The following is a 25,382-nucleotide window of genomic DNA, read 5'->3' on the forward strand; positions in this document are numbered from 1 at the left end:
CCCCCCCCACATAAATAAAACAAGCTAACGAACGCTAAAACATACATTTAACACAAACAAACAACAAAGAAGGGACAGGTAGACTGTAGGCAAGGCAGCCATTGCTGGCGCCACCCAGTGGTTCTTTTTGGAGTGAACATGCTAGAAGCCAAGTAAAATTACATCAGTGTTTGGGCACATGAGGCATTAGATAAACTACTATTTAAATATATAGATTTGTAGCAATGAATAAAAACAGTTCAAGAAAGATCTGACAAACTTCAAGGTTATGCTGGATATATAGTGGCAAATAGTTATTATTACTAATTAAGTAGAATATTGCTGTGTTTTAAAATAAATAGCTTAATGTGGGTTTTACCAATTGTAGAAAGGTTACTGCAGGTGCTCCTTTAAAAATGTATCAGCTGATATAATTTCCATTTGTAATTGGAAAGTTGGATTTTGGGTAGTCAAACCCAGGCTGGGCCTTCTCAGTGAATGACAGGGGCCTGGGGAGTGTTGTAGAGTGTAGGGATCCAGGGTTCAGGTACATAGTTCCTTGAAAGTGGCATCACAGGTGGATAGGGTGGTCAAGAATGCTTTCGGTACATTGGCCATCATCAGTCAGGATATTAAGTGTAGAAGTTGGGATACTAAGTTACACTTGTACAATGTGTTGGTGAGGCATTTGGCGTATTGTGTTCAGTTTTGGTCATCCTATGAGGGAGGTCGTTAAGCTGGAAAGAGTCCAGAGATTTACAGTCTCGGAGGCCATAGATGGGTGAATGCACAGAGTAGGGGAATCAAGAACCAGAGAACATAAGTTTAAGGTGAGAGGGAAAAGTTGAAATAGAAACCCGAGGGGCAACTTTTTTCACACACAGGGGTGGTAGGTTTGTGGAAAGAGCTACCAGAGGAGGTAGTTGAGGCAGGTACAGGCATGTGAATTTTCCGCATTTCTGCGGATTTCCTCGTTTTTAAAATCCTTTTTCCGTGCTTTTTGCATGATTTCCGTGTTTTTCACTTTGCCAAAATCGTGTTTACCAACGGAGAAATCGGATCGGTTTTGACGTAGCTATGGATCTTTATGTGACTTGGACTGGATTTCCAGTTCACTGTCCCAAGACAACTGTAGACAATAGGTGCAGGAGGCAATTCGGCCCTTTGAGCCAGCACCGCCATTCAATGTGATCATGACTGATCATCCACAATCAGAACCCTGTTCCTGCCCTCTCCACATACCCCCTGACTCCGCTATCATTAAGAGCTCTATCTAACTATCTCTTGAAAGCATCCAGAGAATTGGCCTCCACTGCTTTCTGTGGCAGAGAATTCCACAGATTTACAACTCTCTGAGTGAAAAAGTTTTTCCTCAACTCCCTTCTATGTACAAAGCTTGTAAAATAGATAAAATTGAAAAAATATTTCAGAAACTGGACGCAGCAGAATGGTAACAGGCATTTAAATGCAGCCTTTCCAATCTCACCAAATCCTGGGAACATCAAAAAAGAATCACGGAATCGTTGTAGCACAGGAGGCAATTCAGCCCGTTGAGTCAATGTCAGTTCCTGTTCTATCAGTCCCAATCACTCTTTCCTCAAGGTTGTGCAATTATTATTTTTGCCAGTGTGTATCATTTCACAATATCTACTACATGATCAAGCAATTCAGCCAGACATTCCATGTCACCTTGTAATCTATTTCTGTCCTTCTCGATATTTTCTATCGTGAAAGCTTTGTATCATCTCAAAGTTTGGATATTTTATCCCGTAATTCATGTCTGAGTTATTAATGTTGATAAGAGAAGGTGGTAATGCACACCTAGTGCATACCACTGTCTGCCATCTTCATTCTGAAAAACTCTCTGCTTTCTTCCTTCTAGCCTTTGTTGTATTACTACATCCCTTTTAATTTCATGTGGTTCCATTTTGCCAATTAACCAGCTTCTGAAAATATAGGTAGAGTACATCTATAGTATTTCCTTCATCAACGTTCTCTGTTAATATATGAACAACATTGGCTCACAAGGCAAGTATGCTTGTACATTTTAGAATTGGCATCTGATATGGGTTAATGAGAAGGGTTGAACACCAGTCAGGGAGATCGCTGCATCCATCCTGTCAAGCCCCAAAAAATATTGTACTGTATGTTTGAAGATTTTCATAGTTTGATTTATTTAACATATACATGCCTTAAGATATCTGACACTGGGATTTCAATGAATGTAATTTCACATTGGTCTCAAAAAACATTTGTATTTACATAGGATTTTTACTATTTCAAAATATCACAAGGTAGTTTACAGGCATGTAATCAAACAAAATTAACAATTGGGCCAACAGCCATTTCCCAGACCACTTGGACATGAGGGACTTCACGCAAGTGGGGAAAAGCTGGCAGGTATTTCGATGCATGTTAGAATACTTTTCAGTTTATTCGATTCATGGACTGCTTTTGCTACGTTATATTGAGGTACTGTTAAAACAAGTCGGTAAATGTGGAAATGTGAGTGGTTAATTAATCCTCCTCCATTTTGGCCATCTGAAATCATCCACGTAATAAATTGTACCATCCCGTGATGAAACAGTAGTGCATAAATTGTCTATTCCTGGTTTCCTTCTACAGATTTGAACATTAACAAGGTCAAAAATATATAGAAAGCTAAAACAGAATACAATGCAGTGTTCTTCTGGCTTCAGGTATGGAATGTGGGTGATGCCTACCCCTAATTCTTTCTCTGAGATTGTGATACAGTTCAATTGCCTTTGTGAAATGTTATGCACTGGTGCAGAGTATACGCCCAGTCGCCCATCTTGAAGCTCCGAGATTTTAATCCAGGAACCAATGATAAAGGAACAACAGTTTACTTCCAAATCAGAATGGTGTGCAAGGTTGAGGGAATGGTGTTGTGAATGCCTGCTATACTGGTCTTTAGTATAGGTTGCAGAGTTGGGAGGAGCAGTTGGATAAACTGTAAACTGTTGGATAAACGTTGACATTGCTGCAGGGACTCTTATGGTTGATATGTAGTACAGTCACTGTAATCGGTGGTGGTGAATGGGATACTGGTTAAAATATCATTTTTGGTTGATTTCATTTTAGAGATGTAGTGTGAAACAGGCCCTTTGGCTGATCGAGTCCACTAACCAGCAATCACCCATTCACTAGTTCTATCCTACACCTCAGGGACAATTTTTTTTCACAGATGCCAATTAACCTACAATGTGCATGTCTTTGAAATGTGGGAGAAACCAGAGCACCCAGAGAAAATCCATGCTGTCATAGGGAAAACGTACAAACTCCACACAGATAGCACCCATAGTCGAGTCCGAACCCAAGGTCGCTGGTGCTGTAAGGTAGCAACTCCACGGCTGTGCCGCCCTTTAAATTTACTTTTTTTTAACAAGATGTGTTGGAATGGTATAAAATATCTGAAGTATCATTGGAACTTAAGTGGGGGGATATTCCATCGCATCGCTGATTTGTGCATTTATAAATGGTGGTAAGGTGATGATGGACATGGAGAATCTCCACAGAATTCTGACATATTAAGTAAGAGACTGGCCCAGTTAAAGTTTGGTTAATGGGTACTGTTGAATGTCAGAGGAAGGTTATCAGAGTCTCCCTCTTCGGAGAATCTTATTGCCTACTTTTTGAGAAACCAGGTCTGCATATCTTGCTAGTTGTGCTGTTGCTCATCTTAACTCCAGGAAAGAGCCATCTCTGGATCCATTGACAGAGAATGATCTTGGCAGAACTTAACTCAGTTGAAGACGAGACACAAGGAACTGCAGGTGCTGGTTTACAAAAGGACACAAAGGGCCAGAGTAACTCAGCGGGTCAGGCATCATCACTGGAAGACTTGGATAGGTGATGTTTCAGGTCAGGCCTCTTCTTCAGACTGATCATGTTGGGGGATTATTGATACTACTGATAACATTCATGTATAATTAAGAGAAAACGAATGGGGCACTGTTTAATGGAGTTGGTTTGTTTCTGCTTTTTTTGTGAACAATATCTGATAAATTTTCCACAATGTCGGGTAAATGGCAGTGGGAATTGTAATAGAACACTCGGTTCTCAAACACATCCTGCAGCAAAATGGGAATATTGTCAGAAGTCAGGCCTTTTCCTCCAATGTCCACAGCTGTTTGATAAGACATAGAATTAATGCAGTTGGCTGAACACTGACTTTTATGATGTTGGTGCCTCAGGAGGTCAAGATAGAGCATCTTTTTGACACTTTAGGCTGAAGGTGATTCTACGCTTTGGTCAACCAAATGTGCAAACACAAGTTACTTAATCAACGTTTCATACAAATAGTATCAAAAAATAGAACTATCAAATGGAAATAATTTTCTCTTCCAATTCCTTTTTCAACAGCGAGTCCAAGTAGGTAATTCAGACTGGTTTCTCCATGGTGCATCCCATTTTCACTTCAGCATTTCACTCTTGAATGCATGTGCTGGTTTTAGACAGTCAATCAGCAATGATCATGAAGACTTTCCTTTACAAATTATGAATGCTCTCCTGCACATTCAGAGATCTCACCAGGTAACTGTTCTACAGTGGAGGTTTCACTCTTATCTGGAAAGTCAAAGATCACAAGTTAATGCTTAACTAGACTTTCCTCAGCATCTTAACTGCTGCTAATTAACAAATTCATTTGATAAAGTCTCACGTTAAGAATTGAAATAAATTAAAGGTCATAAACATTCAGGTAAATTATTGACATGGTTAGGAAGCTGGTTTAACAGGAAATAAAATGGTGATAAGTATTCAAATTGGAGACATGACTTGCGATAAAGGGGCTGCAATTATTCACAATGTTAATAAATTACTTAGTAATATAGAAAACTATTCAGGTTTAGAAATTATATAAAGCTATTCTGCATTGTAAGCAGTGCAGGTGGAAGCATCAAATTATGAATAAATCGTAACAAATTGAGCAAAATGATGAAAAATGGAATTCAGTGGAGGCAAAATGAATGAATGTTTATTGGCCAAGTATGCATATACAAGGAATGTGCCTTGGTGCTCCGCTCACAAATGACAACACAAACATACAGTTAACAATTAAGAATAAAGCATAAACACATCAAAACAATCAGGATACATTACGGTCTAAACATGTGGGTGAAAATAAACCAGAGCAAAAAAGAAACTACAGACTTTGGTTATTGAGTAGAACTATCACTCGTGGGAAAAAAGCTGTTTTTATGTCTGGCTGTGGCTGCTTTGACCAAATGAGGTCACCGCTGGACCTCGAAGGAGAACAGGACACATTCTCACAAAGTCCAGTAGTTTAAAAAGAACTGATGGTGGTTATGGACACAAAATGCTGGAGTAACTCAGCGGGACCGGCAGCATCTCTGGAGAGAAGGAATGGGTGACCCTTCTTCCGACTTGGTCACGACCCGAAACTTCACCCATTCCTTCCACTACTAGCTGGGGAAGAAAATTCCAGAGACTATACCCTCTGAGAAAATAAATTTCCGTGCGTCTCAGTGTTAACTGATCAGCCCTTTATTTTTGCAGCTATGACCCCTTGTTCGTGGTTCTCCTACCAATGAAAAATTCTCAACATCTACCCTGTCAATTCCTGTTAGGAACTTATATCTTTGAATGATTGAAGCTTGCAAAATATGATGAGCAGATAAGGAGAGATGGGGAAATTATTCTGGAGTGGTGTTTAAAAAAAAATTCAGACTGACACGATAATTTAAAAAAGTGACTGACAATAAATCTCCTAAGACTGTATCTTTATCTCTTAAGGTTTCTAGCAAAAATGAAATATAAATAAAGAAGCAGTCAGCAGTACCTTCAGAGGTTGAACTTTTTTCTTTCTTTTCCTTTACTGCAATGTCATTTTTCTTTATTGATATTGAATTTGGAGTTGAAGTTGTATACTTCTCAATGCCACGAGTTTCATCCAGAGTTAAGCTTTTTTGCAATGACACGGACTTTCTCGCGACTGGTATAGGATTTACATTCTGTTCTTTATTTCTCTGTTGCAAATATTTTGTTCGAGGAAGTGGAAACAGAATTTTCTGGTCCCTTCCTGATGTTATTTCTTGTCTTTTATTTTCTTCTTCACTATCAATTTCTGCATTCCTGGCTTCTGGGGATAATTGGCCTTCAAAATCTCCTCCTTTATCTGGATTGATAAATGAAAATATTTTCTCAAACATCCATTCAGTCAACGTTTCCCCTTTTCTCAAATTTCTGTAATTTTGGTTTTTCTACAATGACGTTTACTTTATTACGAATCATTACTTATTGTTTTCAATTTGTCCCATTTCTTCCCTCTCCTGGCCCAGGATCGCTATGCTGAGTCATAGACCTAGACATTAATGTTGAACACTGGAAGGGCAGCTTTTGAGAAACATTGCTCGGAAGCAAAACTCCGGTAGACCATTCCTCTAACTCGCGAAAGGAGATCATAAAGCAAGCTTGCAAACCTGGTGGAAATAGCAATCATATTATAAGTACAATGCCACCTCAGCATTTGGGACCTCTATTTTATGTACACAACATGCTCCTGTGCAGCTGCCAGGGGGGTGGGGGGGGGGGGGGGGGGGGAAGAGAGAGATTTTTGGCCAGCAAAATGGTACAGCAGTAGTGTTGCTGCCAGACAGTGCCAGAGACCTGGGTTTGATCCTGACTACGCGTGCTGTCTGTATGGAGTTTTGAAACAGAAAAGCACAAACTGCTGGAAACCATCAGGAAGGTCAGGAAGCATCTGGGAGATCACAGGTTCAAGATCCCTGCCAGGACAATTCAAATGACGTGGAAAAAATAACCTGTGTGGGGTAACCAACTGAAGGTCCCAGGACCACGAATACAGAAACCACTAAGAGAAGCAAAGAAGTTAATAAGCTGACATAAATAAAGCAAAACAAACCGTAGCATTTATTTCTGTAGGGTTAGAATTGAAAACTAGAAAATACTGCTGAACTTGGACCATACACAAAGTAGTCATACAGCATAGATTCTGCCCAAATTGCCCATGCCGACTAAAATGCCCCATCTACATTAATCTCACCTGCCCACGTTTGGCCCATATCCCTCTAAACCTTTCCTATCTATGTACCTGTCCAAATGTCTTTTAAATGTTGTTATAGCACCTAAAAGTACTCCAGCATTTTGTGAATAAATACCTTCGATTTGTACCAGCATCTGCAGTTATTTTCTTACACTACCTAAAAGTACTATGTACATTTCTGATTGCTGTAATATAAAAGTGTATTCAGGCAGTGAAGATCGACTGGGATGATAACGGAGTTGAGGGACTCTGGCTGCAGGAAAATATGAAAGGAGTGCATTTTTTGTACATGGACATATTAGAAAGTGATCTTAGAGGCTTTTCTTTCAAATTAGTTAGTCTTATGGAGCATATACACACGGAGAATGTTTCCACTTTTGTAGATCAAGTAATCTTCAAGTACTTAAATAAAGAATTTGGAAGTAACAGCTTTACCAAAAGGAGGAGTAGCTCATGTTAAATACCAATGGATCGAGGAAAGATCAATTTCTGTAAATCCTGACTGATCCTGACATATTTTTGTGTATTCCTACGTAAAACATCCAGTTGAAAATTTGTATTTACTGCTGTTCCCCTAGCAACATGGTCGTTTGCTTTGTGATATTTTCCTATCTTATAATAGGATGCTTTGACTCAGTTCCAATAGGAGAAAGATATGCTATTATCTGCAAGATTCATACCTAGCATTACTGCTGTGAATTATGACAGCAAAGTTCTAATTCACCATAAGATAAATGAAGAGTAATCTTTGAGTTAACGGCAATATAAAATCCACTTGTGATATTGTGCCTGTATTTATTAACGGGTGATAGTTTATGTGTGCCATATAGATTGCTACTGAATTGGCTGATTGCAGACAAAGCAGTAAAGGTGGTGAAAATTGTATTGATGCCTTTAAACTACATAAAAGAGGAAAAATAAATCAGGGTATCCAATTGCAATCTGCAATAAGTGCATACATTCAAACATCAGACAAGAAAGCCAACCTCATCTTTGATTAGACCTTCCTGTTTCCTTGTAAGTTTGGTTGCAATAGCCCCACTAGGCAGCAGAATGCTTAAACTCATTGTAAAGACAAGAGGATTGTTTTTTTTGACTCATCATCATCATCATCATATATATACAGCCGGAAACAGGCCTTTTCGGCCCTCCAAGTCCGTGCCGCCCAGCGATCCCCGTACATTAACACTATCCTACACCCACTAGGGACAATTTTTGCATTTACCCAGCCAATTAACCTACATACCTGTACGTCTTTGGAGTGTGGGAGGAAACTGAAGATCTCGGAGAAAACCCACGCAGGTCACGGGGAGAACGTACAAACTCCTTACAGTGCAGCACCCGTAGTCAGGATCGAACCTGAGTCTCCGGCGCTGCATTCGCTGTAAAGCAGCAACTCTACCGCTGCGCTACCGTGCTGCCCAGCAACTAATGATCAACACACATCGAATGGTGACCCAGAAATAAATAATTTTCTTGTTATCCCTTCAGCATATTTAAAGATGGTGATGGGGAAAACGTCTCATAATTCTGCATTAAATTCCAGTATATCCATTGTAAATGTTTTATCAGGAGTTGAAAATCAATGTTACCTGTTTCAAGGCTTGCACTGGACTTGGCTAAACTGGCTTGCATGGCATGTTTAAGTGATTGAGGTGGAGGCTGTGGTTTGCTCTCTCTGGATAGTCCTTCAAATCAAACATATCTGCATTAAAACCATAACTTACATATTATAGAAAATTTCACAAGTCTTGTCAATCAAAAAATTGTCACAGACAAATGACACAGACATTTTCGTTCAGGTGCTCATAAACATAGTCAAAGTTCCTAAAAAAGGTAGAGAGGCAGGAAGATTTGGTGAAATTATTCTAGCGTTCAGGGACTGGAGACGTCTGATAATGTTACACATACGGAGACATTTGCTGTCATGCCACAGATATTTAAAGCAAAACGCACATGGATGTAAAATATGCCTCATTCTATACGGTTCGGTTTAATTTCAGACAAATGCCAAGAAGAATGGATGTGCTGCCCAGGGAACAGTCTGATGGGCTGTGAAGACAAGTCCAAATGAAGCTGATTCATTGTCAATAGTTCAGCATTTGGCTGTCGGCCTTCGACGCGTGGGCAATTGAATGAAGCAGCTGACTTAGATTAGTTTTGGTTAAGTAAATAAAACTTTATTCTTTCAAAATAACCCTTGCATCTTTGACATCTTGGGGCGGCACGGTAGCCTGGCGATAGAATTGCTGCTTACAGCGCTTACAGAGCCAGAAGACAGGATTCGATCCTGACTACGGCTGCTGTCTCTACGGAGTTTGTACATTCTCCCCGTGACCTGCAAGGGTTTTCTCCGAGATCTTCAGTTTCCTCTCACACTCCAAAGACGTACAGGTTTGTAGGTTAATTGGCTTGGTATGAATGTAAAATTGTCCCTAGTGTGTGTAGGGTGGTGTTAATGTGCGGGGATCGCTGGTGAACCTGGTAGACCGAAGAGCCTGTTTCCATGATGTATCTCAAACTAAAACGTGGGCAGATGTCTGAGGTCTTGGCAATTGAATGAAGCAGCTGACTTAGTTTAGCTTTAGTTAAATAAATAAAACTTATCCTTTTAAAATAACCCTTGCATCTTGGACATCTCACAAATTAGTCCCTTCAACAGGACTGTATTCACCAATGCATCTGAGGAGTAAGAGGCTTTCCATTAAATCTACTCACTCATTTTTTTAAAATTCGAAGCAGTTTGTATTTTGTATTTTCTTCCGTGTTAAATTAATCATAAATTCATGTTGGCTTTAATGAAAATGTTGAGTATTGAATTCCATCTCAAGCAGTTTTTTTTTACATGAAACCAATATTTAAAAGAAACTTTCTTCTGTCTTACCTTTAAATTCTGTTACTTTAAACTCTGATTCCGCGCTCTATAAATGCAGGAAACAGTGAAAGAATAAATCATCGCAGAGTATGCAAGTGTCTACTGCACCATGGAAATTCCATTCAACTAATGCGCGGAAATCTCTGCAAGTTTCAAATGGACCTTTGACTTTAATCCCTTTCTACTGTCGTGCTTTACATTCTGGCTTTTCCTGCTTTCTGCAAAATCCATACAAAATCCTGGGTCCTGCTTATTCATATTTAAAACAAGAATTTGTGAATTGCCACCACAACCCATAAATTGTATGTTTTTTCTGTCCGTGAGAAATCTCAAATTTGTTTCCAAGAGGTTTCAATTTTACTAGGTGTAAAATGGACCAAGCAATGAGTATAATCTTTGGGTCCAAAACAATGCAAAGCATCATTTAATAAAAGTCTTTAACCCAGAATAAGAGGAGATCATTGTTTGCTATAACCAGTGAATTAGTGGGGAATATTAAATCAAAAGCTAGAACACACAAAATGGCGAAGGGCAGGGTGTACACCAAATGACTGGGAATTTGACAACAACAAGTACTTAGAAACTAATGAGAGAACAATATCATTTAGGAAAGACAATTCGAAAGTAACATCAAAATAAACAGTAAAGGCTTCCATGGATATATATATATATATATATATATATATATATATATATATAATAATATATATGAAAGATGAAAGGGCTAGAGAGCTAGAGCAAGCGAGAATTATGTTCGAATTTGTGTTAAGATTGATTATCGAACAGAAGAGAGAGTTGGAATAAAAGGGTTGTTTTTAGTCTCAAAGGATGTAATTAGTGGAGTGCTGAAGTATCAGTTCTCCGTACTTATTTGTTTATGATTTATATTGTTGACCAGCAGGAGGAGTGTGAGGCATCCAAGTTTGCCAATGCCATGAAAATAGACAATGAGGAGGGTAGAGTTCTGCAACAGGACATGGACTGGCTAGGTGTGTAAGTGAAAACCTGGCAAATGTAGTTCAAGGTGGGATTGTGTGAGGTCTTGTTCATGGACCTTCATCTGCAGCTCAGTGGCTGAGGCGAGGGAAAGGGAAACCACAAATGCACATCAACACCCAACTTTTCTGACATGTTTTAAGATATTCCAATAACTCGGGTCCATCCAGGCATGGGCCTTTGAAATGTAGTTTAAACTTATTCCTCCTGATGCTAATTTCATAGGTAGAATGCAGAAACTTCAGCCCAATTCATTCATGCCAACCAGGATGCCTATCAACCAGAGCCAACCTTTGTAATACCCGAAACTATCAAATCACTCCATATTTATTCTACATCTTCAACATATACCATATAAAACAAAGGATCTCGCACTGAGTTCTACAGAATCTCACTGCAAACAACTTTCCATTAACAAAAACACAGGATCATTCTGTTTTATTGCCCCATCTGTTTCCATGAAATATTTTAATGTTGGAAGCTATCACCAGCCTTGCTATAAATCCAGGCTGACTACATCAAATGCACTACCCTTATCAACATTGTTTGTTATCTCTTCAAAAATTCAATCCTCAGCAGATACTATCTTCCTTTAACAAATCCGTGCTGACTATCCTTGTAAGCCTTTCTAATTGATGATACTGAGACTCAAAATATTTTTTAGTTATCTTTTATTCAAGAGAGAGTTAGATATGGCTCTTAAGGCTAACAGAATCAAGGGATATGGGGAGAAAGCAGGAACAGGGTACTGATTCTGGATGATCAACCATGATCATATTGAATGGCGGTACTGTCTCGAAGGGCCGAATGGCCTACTCCACCTATTCTCTATGTTTTTCAACAGCAGTGTTACAAGCCTATAATTACTGAGGCCGCCTCGTTCTTCCCTTTTACACAACACATTTTCAATCACCTGAGTATGCAGCAATCAGGCTCACATCTAGACTATTTACCCAAATAGTCAACAAACAAGGTCAGCTTTAGAGCCTAAATCAGGTGCCCTGAAGCTGCTGGAAAAACATTGACAAGTGTGGTTTGTACCATGTTTTGGCATCAGCCATCATTGCCTATAAAGAGCTCACATGACCCTTACATGACCAGTGACTTCATCTAAGTACCCTTTCAAGTAATTGGATGGGTCTCAGTAAAACAGGTCAGTATGCAAACATAATTAATTGGTTGTAATGATTTAAGGTGATCTGTTATTCTGCATTAAGAATCTTTTGAATGTCTGCCAGATTTCACTGGGCCCGAAGAGTTTCAAAGCAAGTTCAGACACTCTAATCCGATTTTCAAAAGCTGTTTTTTTCTTACCAGACTCATCTGAGGGTCAGAGGGCATGGTCTTCAGACCTGCTGTGTCTTGTGCCTGGTGCATGTGTTCTTCAGATCCGAACAGCAGTTTTCCTTCAGAGAGCTCGGAATTACATTCCTGTGTGTTGGCAGAAATATCAGAGGCCCAACATTAACTCACAAAACCTTCAGTTTCAAGTGACTATATATATAATCAGATTAAACACGTTTCAGGCTTTCATTCACTGATTCATTACACGTAAGCCACATAAATTAAATGACAAATACAACATGCAACATTTGTTTATTGAATAATATTGAATATCCTTCCTCTTCTAACCTCCCCATGTTGTTAACCCTTTGACTACAGTTTAATGGTCCTTGCTCCTTGCCCACATGGCATCAGGCCAGAACTTGCCCCCCCCATGTTAAACACTTATACCACTTAGGCTCTAAGATAATCATGTCCCCTTCTGACCAAAGCATAGATAATATACAGGTAGTTCTGCCATAACATGACTGTTTCATTGCTAAAAACCTTGTGTTACAGAAAATTACGTTATTAAAACAACTGTGACAATGGGGAAATGGGGCTAGAGTGTCCCAGATGCGGAACCACAAAGATATTTTCCCTGCAGAATTTTTAAAAATAAAGCTATGTTTATATTTGTTACTGCAAAAAATGCTAAAGAATTGGGACATCTTGGTCCATATGGGCAAGTTGGGCACAAGAGCCTGTTTCCAAGCTGTGTGACTCTATGATTCTATGTTACATTGTATAGTGGAGCATCATTACACAAGCAGTTGCTTGTCAATGTGGTGGCCGTCCTTGGTGTGTTCCTTACAGACAGCGAGGTTACATGGAACATTTGTTTTTCTAAACTCTTATTTTTTCCAAGACAGTGCTATGAATGAGTTTGGGCTAGATGGCGAGCATAAAACTGCGGACAGTGGAGGCGGTTATAAAATGTGTCTGATCCCAAGGCCAATCCTGTTAGGAAATGCTTCATGATGGAGCTACAGGACACATGATGGAGCTACAGGACACATGATGGTGGAGCTACAGGACACATGATGGAGTACAGGACACATGATGGTGGAGCTACAGGACACATGATGGAGTACAGGACACATGATGGAGTACAGGACACATGATGGAGCTACAGGACACATGATGGAGCTACAGGACACATGATGGAGTTACAGGACACATGATGGTGGAGCTACAGGACACATGATGGAGCTACAGGACACATGATGGTGGAGCTACAGGACACATGATGGTGGAGCTACAGGACACATGATGGAGCTACAGGACATGATGGAGCTACAGGACACATGATGATGGAGCTACAGGACACATGATGGTGGAGCTACAGGACACATGATGGAGCTACAGGACACATGATGATGGAGCTACAGGACACATGATGGTGGAGCTACAGGACACATGATGGAGCTACAGGACACATGATGGTGGAGCTACAGGACACATGATGGAGCTACAGACACATGATGGAGCTACAGGACACATGATGATGGAGCTACAGGACACATGATGGAGTTACAGGACACATGATGGAGCTACAGACACATGATGGAGCTACAGGACACATGATGATGGAGCTACAGGACACATGATGATGGAGCTACAGGACATGATGATGGAGCTACAGGACACATGATGGAGTTACAGGACACATGATGGTGGAGCTACAGGACATGATGATGGAGCTACAGGACACATGATGATGGAGCTGCAGGACATGATGATGGAGCTACAGGACACATGATGGAGTTACAGGACACATGATGGTGGAGCTACAGGACATGATGATGGAGCTACAGGACACATGCTTCATGATGGTCATTTCTTTGCCCTCATTACCAGATATCTTTCTGCAATCTACAGGTATCGTCCTCATTATTAATCAGAAACAACCTTTGTAATACATGAAACTATTGGAATCACTCCATATTTATGCCTACATCTTCAAAATATACTATATAAAACAATGGATCTAACACTGAGCACTACACAATAGACAATAGACAATAGACAATAGGTGCAGGTGGAGGCCATTCGGCCCTTCGAGCCAGCACCGCCATTCAATGTGATCATGGCTGATCATTCTCAATCAGTACCCCGTTCCTGCCTTCTCCCCATACCCCCTGACTCCGCTATCTCATTGCAAACAATCTTCCTTCAACATAAACACAGTGATCATTATTCTGTTTTAGACTCCACTTGCTGTTGTCCCATCTGTTTTCTCTGAGACGTTTCCATGTTGGAAGCTATCAACAGCCTTGCTATAAATCCAGGCTGACTACATCAAATACCCACATCAACATTGTTTGTTATCTCTTCAAAAATGCAATCCTCAGCAGATATTATCTTCCTTTGACAAATCTGTGCTGACTAGCCTTGTAAGCCTTTCTAACTGAGGATCAATACATGGACTCAAAATATTTTTAAAGTTATCTTTTCAACAGCAATGTTACAAGCCTATACTTACCAAGGCTGCCTCCTTCACTTTTATACAACACATCAGTTGCACCACCTAGTCATGCAGTACCAGGCGAATCGCTGGACCTGGAGCTTGAGACTAGGAAATGCTCGAGTCCTTTCTTGAACAGCCTGTGACACATTTTATCCAGGTCCAGCAATTTCAAATACGGTAAACCCTTTAATACAGTATTTAATTTCCCCAATAACTAATGATATTGTTCTCCCTGACGCCCCCTTGTTTGTGAGGAGAGGTGCAAAATATTAACGGAGAACCAGAAGCACATATTCTGTCTCCACAAATCAGTTACATAGACAGTCATAGTCTTGGTCTTGCAGATGCTGGTACAAATCAAAGGTATTTATTTCACAAAATGCTGGAGTAACTCAGCGGGTCAGGCAGCATCTCAGGAGAGAAGGAATGGGTGACGTTTTGGGTCGAGACCCTTCTTCAGTCTGAAAGAAGAGGGGAGGGAACTGGAGATAAGAAAAGGCCGGAACAAAGCAGGGTCGGCAACAGATGATTAAGGAAGGGTGGAGCCCACAATGGCCCATTGTTGGCTGGGGAAGAGGTGATAACGAAGGGATACAAGGATGCGAACAGAGGAACTAGTAGGATGACCAGGGTGGGGAGGGAGGAGAGAGAGGAAATGCACAGTTTACTTGAAATGAGAGAAATTAACATTCATACCGTTCGGTTCAAAGGTGACCATGCAAAATACGAGCTGCAGTTTCTCCAATTTATTGACGTGCAGTATTTGAATTTACTGATTAATAATCTTATATTCCTAAAACATGCAATTACATTAGGATCTTATTAGGAGAAAAACTAATGGGGGAGAGTCCAGAACCAGGAGTCACAGTTTAAGAATAAGGGGTAGGCCATTTAGCACTGAGATGTGGAAAAATTTCTTCACCCAGAGAGTTGTGAATCTGTGGAATTCTCTGCCACAGAAAGCAGAGGAGGCCAATTCACTGGATGTGTTTTCAAGAGAGGGTTAGATTTAGACAATAGACAATAGGTGCAGGAGTAGGCCATTCGGCCCTTCGAGCCAGCACCGCCATTCAATGTGATCATGGCTGATCATTCTCAATCAGTACCCCGTTCCTGCCTTCTCCCCATACCCCCTGACTCTGCTATCCTTAAGAGCTCTATCCAGCTCTCTCTTGAATGCATTCAGAGAATTGGCCTCCACTGCCTTCTGAGGCAGAGAAATTCCACAGATTCACAACTCTCTGACTGAAAAAGTTTTTCCTCATCTCAATTCTAAATGGCCTACCCCTTATTCTTAAACTGTGGCCCCTTGTTCTGGACTCCCCCAACATTGGGAACATGTTTCCTGCCTCTAACGTGTCCAACCCCTTAATAATCTTATACGTTTCGATAAGATTTCCTCTCATCCTTTTAAATTCCAGTGTATACAAGCCTAGTCGCTCCAGTCTTTCAACATATGATAGTCCCGCCATTCCGGGAATTAACCTAGTAAACCTACACTGCACGCCCTCAATAGCAAGAATATCCTTCCTCAAATTTGGAGACCAAAACTGCACACAGTACTCCAGGTGCGGTCTCACTAGGGCCCTGTACAACTGCAGAAGGACTTCTTTGCTCCTATACTCAACTCCTCTTGTTATGAAGGCCAACATTCCATTGGCTTTTTTCACTGCCTGCTGTACCTGCATGCTTCCTTTCAGTGTCTGATGCACTAGGACGCCCAGATCTCGTTGTACGTCCCCTGTTCCTAACTTGACACCATTCAGATAATACTCTGCCTTCCTATTCTTACCACCAAAGTGGATAACCTCACACTTATCCACATTAAACTGCATCTGCCATGTATCCGCCCACTCACACAACCTGTCCAAGTCACCCTGCAACCTCATAGCATCTTCCTCACAGTTCACACTACCACCCAGCTTTGTATCATCTGCAAATTTGCTAATGGTACTTTTAATCCCTTCATCCAAGTCACTAATGTATATTGTAAATAGCTGCGGTCCCAGCACCGAGCCTTGCGGTACCCCACTAGTTACTGCCTGCCATTCTGAAAGGGACCCATTTATCCCCACTCTTTGCTTTCTGTCTGTCAACCAATTTTCTATCCATGTCAGTACCCTACCTCCAATACCATGTGCTCTAATTTTGCCCACTAATCTCCTATGTGGAACCTTGTCAAAGGCTTTCTGAAAGTCAAGGTACACCACATCCACCGGCTCTCTCCTGTCAATTTTCCTGGTTACATCCCTCTTAGGGCTAAAGGAATCAAGGGATAGGAAAAAAAGCAGGAACGGGGTACTGATTTTAGATTATCAGCCATTACCACATTGAATGGTGGTGCTGGCTCGAAGGGCTGAATGGCCTACTCCTGCACCTATTTTCTATGTTTTTTTGTTTCTATGCTTCTGGAACCATGCTTCTGGTGAACACTGATGGATTTTGGCAAATGCAATGATTTTTTTCAAATTTTCAGCATTTCTGGTCTTAGAAATGCATTCTCATGCATATCGTCTTCCATACACGTCTCTCTTCCAGTAATCTTTGAGCATTCTCACTGTTTTAAAAACATCTTACCACATACCAAGGCATGAACTGACAAATTACTGGCCTCCATGTTCCCAGGCAAGAGAATGAGTGAGTGTGCTTTAACCCTTCGTGGCGATGGCTGGCATTTGAGAACATCCCCTTGTTTGCTTGGCTCCTCACTGCCCTCTGGTGGCGTGGCCTGGCCCAGCATCTCCTCTGATTTACAGTGCCGTCTCAGCAAATCCAAGGATGAACTCTTCTTGGTTTTCTGTTGGTTTCCCTCGGGATCTCTCTCTGCCTTTTTCATTTTATTGATCTTTCCTTTCTTGAAGATAAAGAAGTCACTGAGTTTGGGGTATCTCTTTTTAGTTTTTGTAGGGATTGAGGTTGAGGTGCTTGGTTCCTCTGGCTTCACAGGGTCGTTTTTCCTGAACAAACCAGAGAAATAGTTTAAGGAGAAACAATCAGATCACAGCGATACAGCCCCATGTGATAAACACCTCTCAAGGTACAATACATCAGCTACTGAGGCTCTTTATACGATGTGTTTGAAATTATACTTAATAATAGACTTTCTAACAGATCTTGATTCAGCTTGGTACATCCAATTTTCTAACATAATTTACACAATGATCCAGGTTGTTACAGAAAATAGTTGTGTGTACGATTGATCATCCCCGTAGTGATGCTCTAGATTGCAGGTCTTCATCAAGATGACCAGTTGCAAACTACAACCGAACCATTTGTGGCCACAATCTTGTCCAGCAATTTGGCACTCCACTTTCAGCTTTCCGAGATCTTAGAGCAAGAAAGCAGATTTAGCAAAAAATTGAACTGGACTCAGTTCTGCTCAAGTACGACAAAAACGGTGTTCTCTTAAAATGAGAGAAAGTTAGGCAAAGATTGAGTAGTAGGTGTTACAGAATTATGAAAAGTGTTGAAACAGTGCCGAGGCGGAAAGCCTCCAGCAGCAGATGGCAAAGGCAAGTGTTGAAAATAATTAACATGAAAAGCCTTAGGCGAAGAGAATTATTTTAATGCAGCAGATTGTGACAATTTGGCTCGTGGAATGTGAAAATGTGGCTCAACAGTGAGTTTAAAATTGAACTGAATAAATACGTGAACAGGAACATTTTACAGACCACTAAACAAAGTAAGGGAGTGGCGCTAATTGGTTTGCCACTCACTGAAATCCAGGCATATACAAATATGTACAAATAGGTGCAGGAGCAGGCCATTCGGCCCTTCGAACCAGCACCGCCATTCAATTTGATCACGACTGATCATCTAAAATCAGTACCCCGTTTCTGCTTTTTCCCTGGATTTCTTTAGCCCCAAGAGTTAAATCGATCTCTCTCTTGACACAGGTGTAGGAAGAAAATGCAGATGCTGGTTAAAATCGAAGAAGACACAAAATGCTGGAGTAACTCAGCGGGTCAGGCAGCATCTCGGGAGAGAAGGAATGGGTGAGGTTTCGGGTCGAGACCCTTCTTCAGAGTGAACCCATTCCTCTCTCCCGAGATGCTGCCTGACCGGCTGAGTTACTCCAGCATTTTGTGTCTACACTCTCTCTTGACACAATTGGCCAAGGACATACAAGGTTACGATGCAAGTCAAGGACCACTCTGCAGCTTACTGGAGAAAAAACAGTTACATTAACAACATGCTGTGGTGAATGTGTTGCACATAATTTTTTCTTTCCGAAACATTCATTTAAAATCAACTATCTTAAAGAGGACATCAGAATACTTTTCTGGTAATGATCAGTCTTCCATCTCTAATAAATAATGAGAATATTTCCTCACTCAATCCCATCTCCCACTTGATTCATGTAATTCCCTTGAAAATGATGCCTGCCATTCTTTAAATGTCCAGCAGGAGGCACACGGGACAGTGTGTCAGGTCACGGGCTGAGAGTTAGTGGTGAAGTTAATGAAGGAGGTGGCCCTAATGTAGTCATCAATGTAGCAGAGAAAGAGTTAGGGGGATAGGCTTGCAAAATGGACTGTTTGACAGAACTAACAAAAATGCATAGAAACCAGGCAGCGCAGCAGTAGAGTTGCTACCTTACAGCGCCTGAGACCCTGGTTCGATCCTGACTACGGGTGCTGTCTATACGGAGTTTGTACCAAAGATACTAGAGGAGCAAGATGAACCACTCCGTCAAAATCGTGTACACTGAAGAGTAGTACGCAAAGGAGCGGAACGTCTGCCATTTTAGTTGGCAAAACCCGCCGTTCGCTCTGCCTCTCGCAGTGTAATCAGTGTTTTGGGGAAACAGTATGTGTGATGATACCATTAAAATGCAGAACATATCTCATCTATCAATTCACAGATTTTTGTTATTTTTATTTTAAAATGTTTCTGTGAGTTTCTGCCTACTATAATGGCGCCATGACATAGTACGGTTTTTAGGGCCGAGTGGTCTATCTTGCTCCTCTATTATCTTTGGTTTGTACGTTCTCCCAGTGACCTGCGTGGGTTCTCTCCGGTTTCCTCCCATACTCCAAAGACGTACAGGTTTGTAGGTTAATTGGCTTGGTATCATTGTAAATTGTCCCTAGGATAGTGTAAGTGTGCGGGGATCGCTGGTCGGCGCGGACTCGGTGGGCTGAAGGGCCCGTTTCTGCGCTGTATCTCTAAACTAAACTAAACCTAGCGGAACATGTCCTCACCCTCAACAACTTCTCTGTTGACTCCTCTCACATTCTCCAAGTTAAAAAACCTCTGACTGCTCCCCAACCATTTCCCCATGGCCTGCCGAAGCATATTCCTCACTGGGGCCCTGCCAGAGGAGCAGAAGCTAACTAGCTGCATTAACATTGTGAATATAAGTGTAAGACAGAGACCAGGTATTGTACTCTACACCATTCACAAACTTCAAGTCAAAACTGTGATGCAAGATGCACCATTCATCTGGATATGAATCATCCGTAACATCTGTACATACCTGGTTTCCTCGCATACTGACGTATCCTTGAAGAATTCTTCAAGCCCATCGTCCACCTGGGTGTTGGCTGCATTCTCTTTCCTTTCCTGGTCTGCAGGTTTCACCTGTTCCACGTACAAACAAGACATATTGAACATTCAAGCAGGTCTCATCGTCAAATAGAACATTTAAACACCCTTCTCAGATAGAACAAGCTGCAATTTCAATTCTGAAGAATAAACTCTCACCAAAACACAATCAATTAAAGAATTGAGGACCAGAGCATATAGGTTTAAGGTGAGGGGGGGGGAAGATTTAACGATAACCTGAGTGGTAATTATTTTGTACACAAAGGGTGGTGGGTGTATGGAACGAGCTGCCAGAGGAGGTAGTTGAGGCAGGGACTCACAATGTTTAAGAAACATTTAGACAGGTACCTAGATTGTGTAGGTTTGGAGGGATATGGGCCAAAGGCAGACAGGTGGGACTAGTGTAGATGGGGCATGTTAGCCGGTGTGGGCAGGTGGGACTAGTGTAGATGGGGCATGTTGGCCGGTGTGGGCAGGTGGGATTAGTGTAGATGCGGCATGTTGGCCGGTGTGGGCAGGTGGGACTAGTGTAGATGGGACATGTTGGCCGGTGAGGGCAGGTGGGACTAGTGTAGATGGGGCTTGTTGGCCGGTGTGGGCAGGTGGGACTAGTGTAGATGGGGCATGTTGGCCGGTGTGGGCAGGTGGGACTAGTGTAGATGAGGCACGTTGGCCGGTGTGGGCAGGTGGGACTAGTGTAGATGGGACATGTTGGCCGGTGTGGGCAGGTGGAACTAGTGTAGATGAGGCACGTTGGCCGGTGTGGGCAGGTGGGACTAGTGTAGATGGGACATGTTGGCCGGTGAGGGCAGGTGGGACTAGTGTAGATGGGGCTTGTTGGCCGGTGTGGGCAGGTGGGACTAGTGTAGATGGGGCATGTTGGCCGGTGTGGGCAGGTGGGACTAGTGTAGATGAGGCACGTTGGCCGGTGTGGGCAGGTGGGACTAGTGTAGATGGGACATGTTGGCCGGTGTGGGCAGGTGGGACTAGTGTAGATGAGGCATGTTGGCCGGTGTGGGCAGGTGGGACTAGTGTAGATGGGGCATGTTGGCCGGTGTGAGCAGGTGGGACTAGTGTAGATGGGGCATGTTGGTCGGTGTGGGCAGGTGGGACTAGTGTAGATGGGACATGTTGGTCGGTGTGGGCAGGTGGGACTAGTGTAGATGAGGCACGTTGGCCGGTGTGGGCAGGTGGGACTAGTGTAGATGGGGCATGTTGGTCGGTGTGGGCAGGTGGGACTAGTGTAGATGGGGCATGTTGGTCAGCATGGGCAAGTTGGGCCAAAGGGCCTGTTTCCACACTCTATGACTATCTATAACTACGAAACAACGTTTTTAACCAGAATTCATTTTCCAACTCTCAAATAACCGTCCCCTCCACTGGGGAAACATCGGCACACCTGGAACAACATAAAAGGAGCTGAGATCTGGGTGCGAGAATGCAGGAAGTTGATCAACCTGTGCAAATGTGTCTTCAATACCTTCAGTAACCAGGCCACAAAGGAGAGGCTAGAAACCTCGGTGGCCTGGTTACTGAAGGTATTGCAGACACATTTGCACAGGTTGATCAACTTCCTGCATTCTCGCACCCAGATCCACTGTATAATAACAGTATGCTGCTGTCAAAAGTGAACACATTATTATTTTGTTTAAATCCCACTTAATCTACCACCGATTCCCAATCCACTTCAAAAGTCTGCTCCCCGTTTAATTAAAATCAAATCCGATATTTCTCTGGCAACTATTATTAAAGGTGTCTTCATAGATTAGCTTAAAGAATTAGTTGCTATCCTTGTGCTGACACCATGTATCGAGGCAGCAATTTGCCAACATACGTCTGTGCAGAGAATGCTCACATTCAGAGACCATTGACCTCAGTGCAAGTCTCAATAATAATAAACTGAACTGAACTAAAAACACTTTATAATTTGAGTTCTTCTCCATTTACTTCGTTCAATTAAGAATGAAGAATTAACTTCATTTCAATTCTTAAATGTATCCAGCTAACACGAAGGTTTGCGAACTGAACTTCCCAAGTTGCCTGTTCCTGCCATTTTGTTATTGTCCGGGTGATTTTGCACTGATATTTCCACACATATTATTCATCATGGATGGAGAGAGGCAGAAAGAGCAACAAATGCAACAACACACAATCTTCCTTTTACTGTCTTCCGTTGGTGATCAGCCCGCATTAAAGGTTTATCCCAGGATTATGTGGAAAATTCACAAAATTGCAAGTATTGGGAACTCTAATCTGGTAAATGAGTACTCTCCAGGTTTACCCTAAAAGGAGGAAACAGCAATGGGAGCTGGGATCTCATCCTTTCCCAGAGCTGGTTCCTGATTACACACTTCCATTTTGCATAGGAAGGGAGCAGGAGGAAGCGGCAGGACTTCACTGGAGCCGGACAGTTCTTTATTTCGACCTGATCTCTTAAAACATAAGTAACTACCAAAAAGATTAGTGGATTTTTCAACAACCTTCTCATGATTTGATGGTTTGTCTGCAGATAATGATCCATCAGAACAGGTAAAAAACACAAAGTGTTGGCGTTACTCAGCGGGTCAGGCAGCATCCCTGGAAAACATAGAGAGGTGACGTTTTGGGACGGGACCCTTCTTCAGACTGTAGGGTCCCAGCCCGAAACATCACCTATCCATGTTCTCCAGGGATGCTGCCTGACCCACTGCGTTACTCCAGCACTCTGTGAAACGTCACCTATCCATGTTCTCCAGAGATGCTGCCTGACCTGCTGAGTTACTCCAGAACTCTGTGCCTTCTTTTGTAACCCAATTTCTGTATTTCCTCCTTCCTACATAAAAAGGTACATGGATGGGAACAGTTTGGAGGGATATGGACCATGCGCAGGCAAGTGGGACTAGCTCCATTAAGCAATGCTGGCAAGGACAAGTTGGGCCTAGGCTGTAGGGATTTACGTACAGCTTTATGACTCTGAGAAAGAGACTTACGGAGGGCTTGGAAGGAGGCTGCTTCCTTGTGCGATTAGGCCTCGGCCTATCCCGGGTGTGGTGCTGCAGTTTAATTCCATCCGTGGGCAGCTCCACGAGGCAATCCGTAGAATCATTCTCAGTGTTGGTGCCGTTTACACCAGTTATTTCTTTACAGGCTAGATGTGACGTAACAGACTGAACGCCCTCCACCAGCAGTTCTGCTGTTGTTGCAGAAGGCACTTCTTCAGTTTGTCTTTCCACCTCCATGTCCGAACTCCCTGAGGAAAAGAAAATAACTTAATTAAGCACCTTAATTAACCTGTAGCTCAAACTTAGTCCTTGTTTTAATCATCTCCCCATCTCCGGCAGTTGGCTGTCTTTGGACAGGTTAGTACTATTCACAATGGTGTGTCGTGTCAACCACCTTGGGAGTCATTGGGACGGGACCAGGGTTGTGAATGGTGCCGAGGTTTTAAGATCCATTCAAGAAGACCGTTTTTAGCAGCAGGACGTGGCGATCCTGACATTAGAGGAGTCAACGCAAGACTCGTTGTGATGGAACGACCTAGAACAAAAGGGCATGATGGATCTGCAAGGGGCACGTGGGTGAGAGCGAAAATAATCCGGTTAAAATTCGTAGTTATAGAAAAGGCAAAATAAATGGACTGGGTAAAAGTTCTAGAATCATACAACTTCTAGAAAATCAGGGCCACTTGACCCAGTGGTGGATATTGAGTTACCCAACCTAATCCCACCTTCCAGCACCAGATCTAGCGACCTGCACTTCATAGCTCTTCAAGTCCTCTTCCAAGTAGTTCAAAGCTGTTAGAGACTTCTGCTTCGACCACCAGTCAGTTTCAGACGTCTACAGCTGTCAGTGTGAACTTTTATTTCACTTCTACCAATTACTGTATCTATGCCTCTTGGTTTTCTAACCTTAGGGAAATAGGTCCTTCCGGTTTCACTCTGTCTAGGTTCCTCATTTAAGTTATCTCAGCTTCCTCTGTTCAAAAGAAACCAAGCCTCGATTGACAAAACCTTTCTTACTGGTAAAATGTTTCCGTACTGACAACATGAAGGGTCCCGACCCGAAACGTCACCCATTCCTTCTCTCCAGAGATGCTGCCTGACCTGCTGAGTTACTCCAGCGTTTTGTGTCTACCTGCGATTTAAACCAGCATCTGCAGTTTTCTTTCCTACACTTCTCCTCCTTGCCCTCTCAAATATTTTTTTTCTTCAAAATTGATGACCAGAAGGTCAGGTAGACTTGCTGCCTCACAGCACCAGAGAACCGGGTTCCATCGTGACCTCGGGTGCAGTCTGTGTGGAATATACACCTCCTCTCTGTGACTGCCTGGGTTTCCTCCGGGTGCTTCGGTTTCCTCCTACATCCCAAAGATGTAAGGGTTTGTTGGTTAACCGGCCTCGGTAAATTGCTCCTGGTGTGTTGAGAGTGGTTGAGAAAGTGGGATAACATACTATAGAACTAGTGTGAATGGCTGATCAATGGTCGGCATGGACTTGGTGGGCCGAAGGGCCTGTTTTCATGCTGTTTCTCTAAGCTAAACTAAACGGTACACAGTACATGAGTACTGTCTGTAATGTATGCAGTTTTAGCAATAAAACGCCCACCCTTATATTCAACGATAATATGACTAATAAAGGAAATTATTTTATTAACCTGTCCTGTTACCTTTTACCGCTTTAAGTCTTCTAAGCCAAGTTACAGTGATGAAATTTAGCGGTCTTAGGAATTATCATATCATATCATATCATATATATACAGCCGGAAACAGGCCTTTTCGGCCCACCAAGTCCGTGCCGCCCAGCGATCCCCGTACACTAACACTATCCTACACCCACTAGGGACAATTTTTACATTTTTTACATTTTTTACAAATTTTACAATTTTTACATTTACCCAGCCAATTAACCTACATACCTGGCATGCATGTGAATAAAAGCTGATGTATGATTCAAATCTAACACCAAGACTATGAACAGCCTGACTCATCCAGAGACTGGCCATGCGGAAGGATCAGGCTCAGAATTTACAGTAAGGACTGAACTATCAACTGGGCAAGTTTAAGAAATCCAGTCAGCGAAATAAATGAAGACAGCCTTAAAGTATCTATACACTAAAACTCTCGGTCATTTGTTTGTTTGTTTGTTCCTAAACTACAGCCAAAACGGTAC

General features: G+C 42.1%; 1 protein-coding gene across 1 annotated transcript in view; it reads right to left on the reverse strand.

Moving 5' to 3' along the window:
* Positions 1 to 2,176: 2,176 nt before the first annotated feature.
* The window catches only part of carmil2 (capping protein regulator and myosin 1 linker 2), a 77,047-nt gene continuing 53,841 nt past the window's right edge, over positions 2,177 to 25,382 (reverse strand). Inside the window, exons 28-35 of the mRNA XM_078400342.1 lie at positions 23,205 to 23,464; positions 20,168 to 20,271; positions 17,273 to 17,645; positions 12,210 to 12,326; positions 9,909 to 9,945; positions 8,617 to 8,712; positions 5,801 to 6,136; positions 2,177 to 4,566 (exon numbers count right to left, since the gene is read on the reverse strand). Of these exons, the coding sequence (XP_078256468.1) occupies positions 4,496 to 4,566; positions 5,801 to 6,136; positions 8,617 to 8,712; positions 9,909 to 9,945; positions 12,210 to 12,326; positions 17,273 to 17,645; positions 20,168 to 20,271; positions 23,205 to 23,464 (1,394 nt within the window). The 3' untranslated portion in view covers positions 2,177 to 4,495. The remainder of the gene's footprint in view (positions 4,567 to 5,800; positions 6,137 to 8,616; positions 8,713 to 9,908; positions 9,946 to 12,209; positions 12,327 to 17,272; positions 17,646 to 20,167; positions 20,272 to 23,204; positions 23,465 to 25,382) is intronic.

The sequence above is a fragment of the Rhinoraja longicauda genome, chromosome 6, assembly GCF_053455715.1.
Source record: "Rhinoraja longicauda isolate Sanriku21f chromosome 6, sRhiLon1.1, whole genome shotgun sequence".
Lineage (NCBI taxonomy): Eukaryota > Metazoa > Chordata > Chondrichthyes > Rajiformes > Arhynchobatidae > Rhinoraja > Rhinoraja longicauda.